Source organism: Ipomoea triloba, chromosome 6 (assembly GCF_003576645.1).
Source record: "Ipomoea triloba cultivar NCNSP0323 chromosome 6, ASM357664v1".
In the NCBI taxonomy this organism is placed as follows: domain Eukaryota; kingdom Viridiplantae; phylum Streptophyta; class Magnoliopsida; order Solanales; family Convolvulaceae; genus Ipomoea; species Ipomoea triloba.
This window is the reverse complement of record NC_044921.1, coordinates 15,006,401-15,020,588: the sequence shown is the minus strand read 5'-3', so window position 1 is coordinate 15,020,588 and position 14,188 is coordinate 15,006,401. Positions and strand designations below refer to the sequence as shown.

At 35.0% G+C, this 14,188-nt stretch overlaps 1 protein-coding gene across 1 annotated transcript; it reads left to right on the top strand.

The window, feature by feature from the left end:
* The first annotated feature begins 8,622 nt into the window (after positions 1 to 8,622).
* LOC116021569 (hydroxyproline O-arabinosyltransferase 1-like) lies at positions 8,623 to 13,034 on the top strand. Its single transcript, XM_031262000.1, has 8 exons — positions 8,623 to 9,177; positions 10,845 to 10,912; positions 11,020 to 11,221; positions 11,315 to 11,412; positions 11,514 to 11,583; positions 11,695 to 11,766; positions 11,863 to 11,976; positions 12,642 to 13,034. The coding sequence occupies exons 1-8, from the start codon at positions 8,755 to 8,757 to the stop codon at positions 12,699 to 12,701; spliced, it is 1,107 nt and encodes a 368-aa protein (XP_031117860.1). The 5' UTR covers positions 8,623 to 8,754; the 3' UTR covers positions 12,702 to 13,034.
* Positions 13,035 to 14,188: the final 1,154 nt, after the last annotated feature.

Below are 14,188 nucleotides of genomic sequence, written 5' to 3'. Positions count from 1 at the left end.
TGGTTAAATTTTTTTAGAATTTTGGTTGAATCGACTAGTTGATTGAATTGTGTATGCATATATATGATTTTCTTTAATAACTTGTATATAATACTACTAGACTAGTTTTTTTTTTTTTTTTTTTTTTTTTTTTTTTTTTTAAATTTATGTTTATTATTTATATACTACGTATCTAAAAACATAATAATTCTCAATCTAAGTTATATTTCTGGATTTATATCTGTTTTTTCTATTAATTTTTAATATATTATGCGAAAATAGTTGTATTATACAATTTTTTATATAAAAATATATTTATTGTTATAACCTTTATTATCTTTTTCCTATTATTATTACCATGCATATGTATACATAATATCTTTTCTAATATTCTTTAATGTATGTATACATAATATCTTTTCTAATATTCTTTAATGATTTATGTAGACATTATATATAGAAGTAATATAAGAAATAAATTTGATTTCATTTAGGAAATAGTAGTATTATTGTTTGCGACACATAATCCAAAAAAATATGTACAATGTTCGGGATTATAGTCCAACTAGAAATAATATTATTACTGATAGGAATCGAACATTGGTGCTCCTGTTGGAGATTAGGACCGCAAGCCACTTAATGATATTTAAAAAGGAGACATAAACCTCCTGATATCATGCAAAAGACCCTCTAAATATTTGACCCCCACTACTTTGCAGCCAACATCCTTAACCTGAATAAGTAGAGCACTTGCTCTTTAGAACACAAGATATAGAGTAGCTTGGTGGGTTGGGAAGCATGTTGTAAAGTTAGAGGTTGTGGATCACAGTTCAGTTCTTGTTTTGAAACCGTCGATTCTTGATTGAATCGTCAGTTTTATTTGAATTTTTTTTAAATTTAAATTTTGTTTTCTATTTTTAGAATAGTACAAATTTAACAATTAAATTTTTTTTTTGGAATTTATTCAATTTATTTATTTTTAAATGGTTATATCAAATATTTAAACTTTAAAGTTAAACTTAAAAAATAAAAATAATTGTTATAGTTAAACTTTAATCAAATAATAGTTAAACTTTTTTTAATGGTTTAGAACCGATTCCTAATATTATGGAAATGGAATCGGAATCTATTGTGGTCCGGTCCGGTTCCTACAGTACATGGTTCGAACTGAACCATGTTAATCCCAAACTGAAAATTCACGAGTTCCTTCATGGGCCAAAATCTCACCAATAAAAATGGACCCCCTTGAGCCAAGATATTCCTAATAAAATAGCCCCGAAGACCCATGACCCCATCATATATGAGTCTCTCACTTTCTTTGGTTGTCTTTGACAGACAGAAAGTATAGACACTCCCAAACTTCTTCACACCTTGACCCCTAGACTACTAGGCTAAAAGGTTTTCTTCTATTTTGGATAACCTGGTCCCTGCCGCCTTCCACGCAGTTTGCCCTATTGCATTTTCCCTTGAGGTGTGGTGCCTCCTTGAACCACCTTCCTTGCTTTCGTGCATATCAAGGATGATGTTCAACCATCTTTCCTACATGCGGGCTGATGAGCCCTGTTCCTTCCTTTTTGTTGTTGTTTCTCCCATGTGTGTGTTGTCGAGCTAGCCAAGCTGTTTTTACAACATGCATGCCCCAAAAAAGTAGATGTGTTTTTTGTTTTTTTTTTTTTTTTTTCCTTGGACTACCTAGCTACTCAGCCTGCAAGCCCAACCATAACCGTTTAAAAAAAATAAAAAAAATTGGCCTATCCTGGCATCTTCCTTTCTTTTGGCCTAATTCACTTCCTTGGCTTCCGCGTGCCAGTCAGCCTTGGCCATTAAGGCAACGTGGGTGCTTGGGGTCTTACGCTTAAGGTTTTTGTATAAATCCCCGGCCCTTCAAGCCTCGATGAACATGGTAATGGCAGACTTGTCATCTATATATCCCATCCCCTTCGCCTCTTCGGGCTACCAACGGGCAAGAAAATCGGTTAGAGTTTTGCCTACATTTTGTTTCACGGTGACTAGGTAAGTGAAAAGCTTTCTAGTTCTCTTGCCCCTCATGAAATGAGTAGTGAATCTCAACACCATGTCGTGGAAGGAGTCGATGGACTCCCCCGTTAGGTTTGTGAACCAGCATTAAGCTGATCTTCCTAGGGTTGAAAAGAAAGCTTAGCACATGAATGGATCCCATTAACATCATGGTAGCTCGATAGGTCATGATAAGGGTGTGCAAATTTCGGTAAATTTTCGATTAACCAACTGAACCAACAAAAGTTTGGTTAATCATTTTTTAACCGAATTTTTTCGGTTCGGTTAATGGTTAAATATTCTTTTAAATTTTTGGTTAACGGTTAATTCGGTTCGAAACTTCAATTAACCGAATTAACCGAAATTTTAAATTATATATATATAAATCTAATATGTAAAATCCCTATAAATTTGTAGTGCTGTTATGGTATTGTTTTTATATATTTTCTTATTATTATATGTATTATTGTAATTGGATTTATTATTATATGTATTGTTTTTAGGATTTCAAACTTTAGCTTAAAAAAGTTCGGTTAATCGGTTAACCAAAAAAAAAAACTTCGATTTGGTTAATTCCGTAATACAAAGTTCGGTTTAACGGTTAAAGTTTTAAAAATTTTGATTAAAACAGTTCGGTTAACTGAACGTTTAACCTATTGCACACCCCTAGGTCATTATATGCTCCTGGGGTCCCATACCCTGTCAAACCGTTTGATACTAGGCAATTTGAAATTGACGGGGTGGGGTTCGTTCATAATCCTCTATGTGAAGGGCGGGGTGATCACGATTTTCAGGATTACTAGTAAATTACCTTGTTCCTTCCACCGAACAAAATCCTTGTTGGCATTCATCATATCGTCTTCTCCAACAACTATGGTGTTGGTTAGACCTATCGCGTCTCTTGGGTGGGAAACAGACCCTTGCTAACCGGACCTACCCCCGTCTTGTTGGCTAAGGTGTTCTTGCGGATATGGGGAACACTCACTTTGTGACTCAACCATTTCGATATATCTCGCGTTTGATTGCTTAAAGGGAAGGGTAGATTGGGTTGAAATTAAAGTAGGAACTCATACTTTTCGTAGCGATTCCCATAGACAGTGCTAATGATAGTTATATCGGGACCGGATCCACCATAAAACGAGTATGAAAGTACAAAATTAGAAGTAGGAAAAAGTTGTATTATTGCTCGGAACACTAGACACAAAAGAATATATACATATACAATGTCTGAGATAACGACCAAAATAATAAAAGTCAGGACCACAAGACACTAGACTATGATGATTATAGTGAACCAATGGATGATGTCCAAAAGGGAGACATGAATCCCCTTATATAGTTGTAAAGGACCCTCCGAATGCTTGACAAGTGTATGCCGTTGGTTTGCCTTCCATCTACACCATACATGTGTCCCCTCACTACTTTGCTAGTAGTATCCTTCACCCTTGGATAAGTAGAGCATCTTGCCCTTTAGAATACAAGATATAGATTAGCTTGGCAAGTTGGCAAGCTTGTTGCCAAGTGCCAAGTGGGAGGTTGTGGATTCGAACCCAACTAGCAATACCTCCTTACCATTTTGTTCCCTCATTTTGGGTCACCATTCTTCCTTTCTTCCTAGCTCACAAAGACTTTTATTCTTCTTGGGTAAAAGCCTTATCAATAAAAATGCCCCCCTTGAGCCAAGATCTTCTCAATAAAATAACTCTCCGGAGGCTCATAGCCCATCAAACACACACACATACCAACACTATAAAAATTGTGCAGTTACAAATACAATTAGAAAATAAATTTCAACAAAACTCATAGAAATTAAACGTTTTAAAAAATTAACAAATATATATGATCGAAATGATGTAGGCAAAACTAAGAAAAAAAAATGACAAAACTAAAAAGTATTTGTAAATGTACAAGAAATAAAACTCAATGTATAAGTTATCAATACAACAACCAATTGCATTCAAATAGTTTAAATTCCAATTAATTATAATTTAACCCTTAGATTTAAAGTTGTTAAAGAAAAACATATTCCCTAATAAAGATGAGGGATAATGTTAGACCTTATTTTACCGTCATAAATAAATGTGGACATTCTTAGATGACATTTATCATTGTGAACCACTTAATCATTTGTAGACTATTACACTCCAAAAGAAGAACGATACAGAGATCATGCCAGAAATCATTTCAATTTACAACATATACAACAATATTTGGACTCAATTTAAGCATTTATGTAAATTTTGAGAAATGTATTTCGTATACATGCAGAATATATATACACAATAGAACGGATGAGACCATAAAGCGAAATCAAACAAGTTTGAGCATATATATATATATAACATATGAACTCCCGGAGGCAATATTATTGGTTCTTCCCGGCGGCCATTAATCTTGCAGTCTTGTTTGAAGATGATCGTTATTTTCTTGGTTTTGAATGGGCTGCCCATCCTCAAGGATTTTCGCGACGTTCATTAGGTCATTGAGATCAAAGCTTTTCCTCCTTGTAATTTTTTTCCCCTCCTTAGACGCAGGATTTTCCATTTCTTCGCCTTTCTCCGCCGCCCTGAGCCTGGCCGTGAAGGTGTTCCTCCACGGGAAGTCGTTATCGTCTCCGCCGTCGTCCTCTCTCTCGAAGTTTTGGGAGTAGCTGAGAGGGTCGTAGGTGAGATCGGATGTATGGCGGCGATGGTGGCCCTTGCGGTTGGAGATTAGGTTTCGACATTTTCCTTTAATCTCGGGCCCCGCGTGGTTCTGGTTGTGGTTGTGGTGGTGGTGGTCGTTATGGTGTCTGTGCCATATCCATCTCGAATGGTTCGCTTTCGGACTCGACGACGTCGACGACGGCGGTGGCTCCGGCGACGATGGCTCGGCCGCCGCAGCAGCGGGTTCATGCCGCCGGTGAAGATGGCCGTGGAACAAGGCCGAAATGCTCAAAGACGACAATGATTTTTTATACCTATTATTACCCTTGGCCGTGGGGCTGTCGGCTTGCCCATTATCCTCCATTATATTTTCTCAGGGGTATGGTGGTAAATTGGGTGGAAAATATGGATATATAGCCAAGGGGGGAAATGTTTGCTTGTTTGTTAACCTATATATAATTGGTCATGCATGCATCGGGAGATTTATGGTTTATGGGGGTGGGGTTATATATTTCATATTTGTTGTGTAAGTTAGAGGTTGGAAGAATGGAGGATAGGTATGTGTTGGAAATTTTAGTGGTTTTGCATAAATGAACCACAAATTTCATGTAATTATTCATAGGATGGTAAGGTGTTGTTCACCCGTATTTTAGCCAAACAAAAAAAAAAGGAGCAATTTTGTAAAAGATAGAGCAACGGACATATATGTAAAAGAAGTTTATAGCGTACATAATGATACTATGCACTAAATAAAGTTTTTAAAAAATAGGGAATATATTGCATATTTTGTTCTTAAGTTATACTCATATTGACGATTTAGTCTCTCCGTTATGACCATATCTATTTTTAACCCTTCAGTTTTGAGTGAAATGACAAGTTTATCCCTTAAACGTTAGGGGTTCGTCTCAACCTAACGGAAAACTCTAAAACCCTTTAATATTGGAAAGTAAATTTGGAAATTCATAGCTAATTGGCATTCTTATATTGAAACCAATCTCTCAACATTACTTTCCACTTTAATTTCTTGTTAGACATGCATGTACGTCCTAGGAGCCAACAATTATTATTTTGTGCATTGTATTATAATTAAATAAATATATTGAGTAATAAATAAATGTTTTATTTATTTTATTTGATTTTATTAACGACTTATACATGGTGGGAGTGCTATAGTAAAAAATAATAATAATAATAATAATAACAGCGTCCATACATAGTGGGAGTACTATAAGGCTATAAGCCCCAAATGTGAAAGTGCACCAAGTCAAAGCTAAGCATTCAGTTTTATAGGAAATGCTATATGGAAATGGCAACAATTACACACCAAATTAGAAGAAACACTGATTGCGGAATCAAAATCTTGCAAGACTTTTATTTTCAGATTGGAAACATGTCCTAATCTAGTATGTCAAAAATTAAACTGCTTAGGCTGATCATTATTCTTACGAATATATAAAAGAGGAAGCAGTGACCAATGACCTTGTGGTCTAGTGGCACCTGATTGCACCCAAAATGGAAGGGGTGGTATTAATAAGCTCAAATTAATCACTGAGCTTCGACAACATTTTCCTCTAAAAATCTTATCCATATCAATAACTAAGTTGTATCACTGGGCATTCAACGTATTCATCTTTATCACTAGCCTTATCATCATCCCACACATGCCTTTCCTAGTTCTATTCAACATTTTTTATTCTCTTGAGAACACTCAAATCTTTTATTTAGAAAAAAAGATATCTTCTATTGAAATTTATTTCGTGGTAATGAAAATTAATAATGAGGTAATATCAAAGTAATTGGGTACATAATTAATGTTAATTATTATTACTATTTAGATTTCAACCACAAGTACTTGGACCATGGGTCATGGTTGATACCGCAGTTGTGTTGAAAGAATATTGTAGTTGTGTTGAAAGGATACTGCAGTTGTGTTGAAAAGGAACTGCAGTTGTGCGGAACAGAGGCTGTGTCATTCATCTGGAACTGCAGTTGTGTTGAACGGATACTGCCAGTTGTGTTGAAAAGATATTGCAGTTGTGTTGAACTGATACTGCAGTTGTGTGAAATGGATGAACGGCCTATATTCCGTGCAACTGCAGTTTTCCTTTCAACACAACTGCAGTATCTTTTCAACACAACTGCAGTATCCGTTTAACACAACTGCAGTATCAGTTATGATCATGGTCCACGATATAATTTGCCCCTTGTGGTCCACATTACAATTGAGTATATGCGTACTACTTCTAGGTTAGGGTGTATCAAAAAACAATAATAATAACCAGAACTGCCCTTCTTTTTAATAGTTGAAAAGAATTATAATTAAGATTTGAAAAAGAAAACATTGAAGAACGAGTAGAAAAGGAACCAATGAAAACCATTTGGGAATAAAAAAAATAAAATAAAAATGCTATAAATAACAATAAATGTGAAATATTTTTAATTAGAAGGATTTGTTTTTCTAGATTCAAGAGCAAATATGAACTACATAGAATAAGGTATTATACCATCAAAATACTCTGAAAAAAAAAACAAAACAAGAATTATCAGCAATCTACTGTCAAAATAAATTATAAAATACCAAATGCCCATATCTGTAATAATGGAATATGTTTCAACTCACCAATATAATATTATGTTAGTTAAAGGATTAAACACAAATAATTTTAGGAAATCCATTTTTACAACTCTTATATCCCTTCTCAGTCAGTAAAGGGGTAGAAACGGCCGAGTTCTAAGTGAAAAAATATTATTTAAATTCATTCTTCCTATCACTATCGGTGAACGTAATATGATTAGAAACAATAATGTTTTAAAATCAATAAATAGAAAATCATATTAAAAAAAAAAAAGAATTAAAGCAAACAAGGATATAAGCAACAAGTCCAACAACTAGAAACAAAGTTTTGGAAACATAAGATCCAGAATTTTTAAGATAATTAACTTAATAAGAGAAGTAATGTTCAAAATTCCAAATACTTTTTGGGATCTCCAGAACAAGATTTTGTTGAAAAAGAATACCAACAAAGACATGACCGATACAAATAAATCAATAACTTTTGGAATATTTGTAAATAAGAAATATAAGAATTACTTCGAAAGGGACTTATTAGAAAAAATAAATAAATAAAATAGGTCATCATGGTCCTGCTAAGCTTTTTATGTCCAAAAAAAAATGTTGACTAAACATGTCAACCGTTTCAACTTGTTTAAAAACCACGTTCATGTTTAAAATTCTAACTCGCTAATATTATTGGGCTACAGTAATATTTAGACTTATCATATTAGTGCTATAATTGTATCAACATGTTTAACTAACAAATTATAAATTAACCAAAATTTGTGTGCGTGTTTATGGAATTAATTAAATCTTTTAGATTCCACCAAAACCTTGCAAGTTGAATTGCAATCTAATTAAATAGAAAAAAAAATAGAATTCTTTATTAAAAAAAAAACTGGAAAATTTATTTCTCAAATATATAAAGAAGTTGTTAGACTTTCCATCTCACCTCTCTCCCACGCCCCTCCCACCTTCATATATATAAAATTAGCCATTGGCTAGCAGAAATAAATAAATATAATTTTAAAAAATTAGTTAATTAAATATGTAATTAACCATTGGCAAGTACATATTTAAAAAAATATATACTTGCTTGAAAATATTTTTTTTTTAAAAAGTCAACTGTTTTTTTTGTCCGGACATGAGGTGTCCTGAGCCTGTCCTAAAGCACATTTAAATTCGTACCATACTCAAATTAATTTTCATTCTTACCGGACTAGTTCAATTAAGAGACAAAATGTTAGTTAAATTTGTTCTTTATACAAGAGAAAATCTTGATTTCTTAATTTGTGAGCATAAATATAATATAGTCCAACTACTAACTTAGGCTTTTAGCTTAGGCTTTTAGTTGGAAGGAGCTATGCTAATTTATTCAACTACTTTACCACTTTGTCAGGACGAAAGCTCTTCCAGTTTGCTACCTCATTAGTCTTCCCTTCTTCTCATCTTCTCTTTCTCCTCAATTTCTACATATACAGTAATACAGATGTATATATATACTGCACCTTATGTGAGAAACTGAGAAAGGAAGGAAGAAACTAGAGAGAAGAAGTAGAAATGGGTTGTGCCAATCTGTTCTTCACTGTGGTGATAGTCTTCTCAACAGCACTAATCACCTACAACATCCTCATCTCAGTCAATGCCTCTCTCAACCACGATTTCCCAAGCCCTTCAAACCCCTCTTCTTCAAGTTTGGGATTCAGGAAAAATCTCCCCAATTCCAAGGACCCGGTCATCAAAATGCCGGTGGAGAGGGCGGCCAAGAAGAAGAGGCTGTTCCACACCGCAGTCACTGCTTCTGACTCGGTCTACAACACCTGGCAGTGTAGAATCATGTATTACTGGTTCAAGAAGTTCAAGGATGGGCCGAATTCGGAGATGGGGGGTTTCACGAGGATCTTGCACTCTGGCAAGCCGGATAGGTTCATGGATGAGATACCTACTTTTGTTGCTCAGCCGCTCCCTTCTGGGATGGATCAGGTATTTCGCCGTTTCCTTTCCTGGGGAAGCTTAAATGCTTTTATTTTTTGTTGCCAATTTGATTGTTGATTTGTTAAGTTAGCTGGAATTCGGTAGTGCAGAAATGTGTATTAGATATTTAGATTGAGTAGTTTTCCTAATTGAGGTAGTGTGCCTAATTGGATATATTAGATTGAGTATGAATTCTTTGGAACAATCAATTTGAGGCTATTGCCTTTGCGAAGATATGCCTTATAAAGATGAAATGGCGCCCAACACAGGTGGCTCTAGCTCAGTCGGTTTTTAGGTGTCAGATTGTGGGTCACACGGTGTGGGAGTTTCGTCCTCTTGTAGGGTGACTCACTGGTCCTCTCACTTAATGGGCTGCCGAGTGATCATTTATCCCTTTACAATCCTGTCGGCAGGGTCTGGAGGCTCTTGGGGCTAGGGATTTCGCCTTTTGTGGGCCAGATGAAATGGCTGTAGGTTAAAACAGGATATTTGTGAACATTGTAAAATTGTGCATTAAGAATTAAGGAGATGGAAAAATGGAAGTAGACTGTTATGTTAGAATGTTAGATGTGTAGGTTAGAATGTTGTGTTATTGAATGTTAGTTGGAGTAAGAATGTTAGATGAAGAAGTGGGTATTAACCTGTGTAGTGTGTGTATAAATAGGGTAACATACACAGATTATGTGTGAACAAATCTTCCAATTCCAGAAATACGTTTGGCTCTCATCACTTAGCTTTCATTTCATGTAGACTAAATGACTAACAGGAGTAGAGGGGGAATATGACCAGCAAGTGCACAAAAGATAAATGGCAGCTATCAGAAATAAAAGGGATTAAAAAAAAACAATAAAAGTACTAGAAAGTGAATAGAAAATTTTATGTCCTCATTTTGTTGCTAGCTGTTACGGTCTCTAATACTTTGACATCTCTGGCACTTTGGCCTTTTAACCTCTAAGGTAACTGCTTGTCCCTTAATCATTCAAAATTAACTATTATTAATCCTCTGTTACTTACACCTTTAACTCCTTAATAGGACTAAAAGTTGCTAATTTTGCATAGTCAAGGGACTAATGGTAGATGATCAAGGTTGTGAATTAGTCCATCAATTATATACAGTTTATCATAGTTGGTGAACCAGTCCAAATTTAGCAGCATTAATAATGGAGGGACAAATGGTGGCTAACTCTGTTACTTACACCTTTAACTCCTTAATAGGACTAAAAGTTGCTAATTTTGCATAGTCAAGGGACTAATGGTAGATGATCAAGGTTGTGAATTAGTCCATCAATTATATACAGTTTATCATAGTTGGTGAACCAGTCCAAATTTAGCAGCATTAATAATGGAGGGACAAATGGTGGCTAACTCTGTATAACTGCGGGACTAAAGGCAGCACCTTTATAGTTATGGGGTCAAAGTGCCGATAGAATAAAAAATAGGGACCAAAAAGGGAATATATCCTTCTTTTGTAATATGCCTGGCTTCAACTACAACTTAGAAGTTGCATGAGTGAGATACGGTAGACAAGCAGATACTCAGTACATCTCTTGCGGTTTCAAATCTTTTGACCTAAGTAATACATAACATCCTCTGGAGGGTACATTGTTTTTTCACCTTTTTGAAGTGATGGCTGCGATACTACTGAGAAGTAATTTGTTTGTGATTGTGCATTTCAGGGTTACATAGTCCTTAACAGACCTTGGGCATTTGTACAATGGCTTCAACAAGCAAATATTGAAGAAGAGTATGAACTATAGATGTGCATCTTTATTGGAGCTTCATCTTAATTGTATTATGATTCTTTGTACAGCTATGCATTGAGTGCCTTATCTTCCCCTTTCGTTTATGTAGGTACGTACTAATGGCAGAGCCAGATCATGTTATTGTCAAGCCCATACCGAACTTATCTAAGAATGGCCTTGGAGCTGCATTCCCTTTCTTTTACATTGAACCGAAAAAGTTTGAGACTGTTCTTAGGAAGTTCTTCCCAGAGGAGAAGGGGCCAATAACTGACATTGATCCAATTGGAAATTCTCCTGTCATTGTTGAGAAGGTACGCATAATACTCCATAAATTTTTCTTTACCAATTAGTATTTCCTCTTCTTCTTTATCATACGGTCTTTATTGCCTTTATATGCTTGTTAGGAACTTCTGAAAAAGATAGCTCCAACATGGATGAATGTTTCTTTGGCAATGAAGAAGGACCCTGAAGCGGATAAAGCTTTTGGCTGGGTACTTGAGATGTAATCTACCTCCCGTCATCTTACCAAAATTATTTCATTCCCCCTTGTCGATTGGGAAGAAAAACTAACCTTCAACCTTCGTATATCTTCTTTATATGCAGGTATGCATACGCTGTTTCATCTGCATTGCATAATGTTGGCAACATCTTATACAAAGAATTCATGATTCAGGTATGACTATTTGCACTGTACTTCTAAGAGCGCAAAGTTAGCCTGAGATTTTTTTTTTCCTTGTGTTATCCATAGCCTGAATCTATAACCTTTTTTTATATTGCATTCCAGCCTCCTTTTGATACAGAAATTGGCAAGTCATACATAATTCATTACACTTACGGATGTGATTATGATATGAAGGTATCTCTTTAAACTCCACATTCATATTAATACAAATATCCAAAGTTCCATGATAGAATTTGATGAGAAGAGCATGCTTACATTCATTCATATCAGGGGAAGTCAACTTATGGAAAAATTGGAGAATGGAGATTTGACAAGAGATCATACGGTAATATATGGCCTCCAAGAAACCTTACAATGCCACCACCTGGTGTTCCAGAGAGTGTGGTATGATCTCTTTTGACCTCATAATTCTTTCTTTTAGCTTTGTGTATACTATACAGTGATACCTGTTGTCGTGATATTCGGAAAACATTCTAGTTGCAATCATCACCACTTCAATTATTTATGGCTTCTGGGAAATTTTTAAGAACGGTTTATCCAAGATTGTTTGTTGGGAACTTCTTAACCTGAATTTATCCCGACATTACCATAATCATTTTGTCTCTTGCTGTACAGGATTTGATTGTAGTAGTATATGATTTTGATCCATAGTGTCTCTTCTTATCAGTCTCCTGCTAATCTGTAAAACACTGACCCTACAGTTAGACTGTATACAGATGAAAATGTAACTTGACCATAGAATAAAGGAGCTCTGATACCATGTTATAATAATCTAAGATTAGGGGTCAATGCCACTCAACTGGGCCATAATGCACATGAACCAAACCACACTAAAAGATTGAATCTAATTAATTACTTAGTCTAACTCATAGCCTTATAAACTCATATGTTCTCTCTTATTTTATCAATGTGGGATTCTTAACATTGCGTATAACTGTATGTCACTAAAACCTGTTCCTCATTAACTAAGTACACCCACAAGTATAGGAATCTTTACCTTTGACCTTATTTATCGAGTTTAGTTTCACTAGCAATCTTGAACGTTGCAGGTTACATTGGTGAAGATGGTAAATGAAGCCACTGCTAACATTCCCAACTGGGGTTCCTAGGAACCATTATTGTCAACGCTACTCTCTAGTCTCTACACTATCAGAAGGTATAGACATATAGTTGTGTACATTGGCAATTTAGTGTCTGACACAAAGCTCATTCTCATTCACCATCACAGAGGACCAGAAAATCTTGAACTTCCAGTACCAAGCTGATGTTCAATCTTGTCCTTCCTGTAGTTTTCTCTGTACCAGACTGCATAATTTTCATGTGCCCAGATATATATGCTTTGTTATAGTATACCGTCATCTTGTTGATAGTTGAATGCATCTTCTATCTTTTTTATATTTTTCATTTTTATCCTTTAATTGAAATATAGACACCCTTTCCAACTATCATGTACAGGGCAATTGTTATACAATAGACCATGGTCCATATAGTGCTTTGCGGACTATGGTTGTCAAATGAAACTGTAGTACATTAAAATGATACTTTATTTAGTGTTACTATAGTAAATCTAGTGTGTGGAAAATGAAAGAAATAGAGCTCATTCAATAACGTATATTTGTCAAATGAAATTGTAGTATAATTAAAATTATACTTTAGTTTTGTTAGTGTGTGTGGAAAATGAAACTAAAATCTAGTCGTACAATAACACATATTATCAAATGAACATAGAGTGAAAACAAAAAGCTTTTCTCTGCTGCTCAACTTCGGCTTCCACCGCCGGCCGGAGGCCGGAGCTCTAATGGAGCTTTGAGCAGGCGATTTTGGTCACCTTCTATGTTTACTCTCGCTCTTCTTCCGCCCCGATCACCGTTGCAACTCCGTCCGCCTCCGACCACTACCACAGATCTTCTTCTTCCGTTTTCTTTCCCTTTGAATAAAATAATAGTAGGTAGGTATTGGGGTTTGTGTTGGTAGTCTTGAACTCCCAACCCCACTTTGGTTTTACCACTTTTTATTTTCTCTATTATTGTGTTTTCCTCTCATTACTTTCACGAGCTTTTCATTATCATTAGCATAAATCGTTTAGTTTGGTTTCAACAAGTGTTGATCTTATCATGGGTGAGCAAAAAAGAATGATGATGAAGACCCAGATCTTTGATGAAGCTTTAAGCTCCTTGAAGGAACATAGCTTCCTAGTTATGAAACAATCTGCGATTCAAGTTTTCTATAGCATAGTTAGAGAAGTTGTTTCTATGTCTGACTGTAAGGAATGGTTTCCCATTTCATTGATCGTTGATGTAAACGTTTTATGTTATGAATTAATGGAATAGCTACGTTTACCTTCAAAAAAAATGAACATAGAGTGTAATTAAAATAATACTTTAACGTTACTATAATTAAACTAGTGTGTTAGAAAAATGAAACTACAAAATAGAGTTCATGCAATAATGTATATTGCCAAATGAAACTCTAGTAGAATTAAAATGATACTTTAGTATTGTTATAATAAAACTATTGTATGTGGAAAATGATACTAAAAAACAGAGCAATATTCTCAAATAAAACTAAAGTGTAATTAGAATGATACTTCATGGCC

What these genes read in the sequence shown, in the direction of transcription:
- LOC116021569 (XM_031262000.1), top strand. Translation starts at nt 8,755, where the DNA reads ATGGGTTGTGCCAATCTGTTCTTCACTGTGGTGATAGTCTTCTCAACA. An exon ending in TCCCTTCTGGGATGGATCAG is followed by an intron (nt 9,178 to 10,844) that starts GTATTTCGCCGT and finishes TGTGCATTTCAG; the next exon opens with GGTTACATAGTCCTTAACAG. An exon ending in ACAAAGAATTCATGATTCAG is followed by an intron (nt 11,584 to 11,694) that starts GTATGACTATTT and finishes ATTGCATTCCAG; the next exon opens with CCTCCTTTTGATACAGAAAT.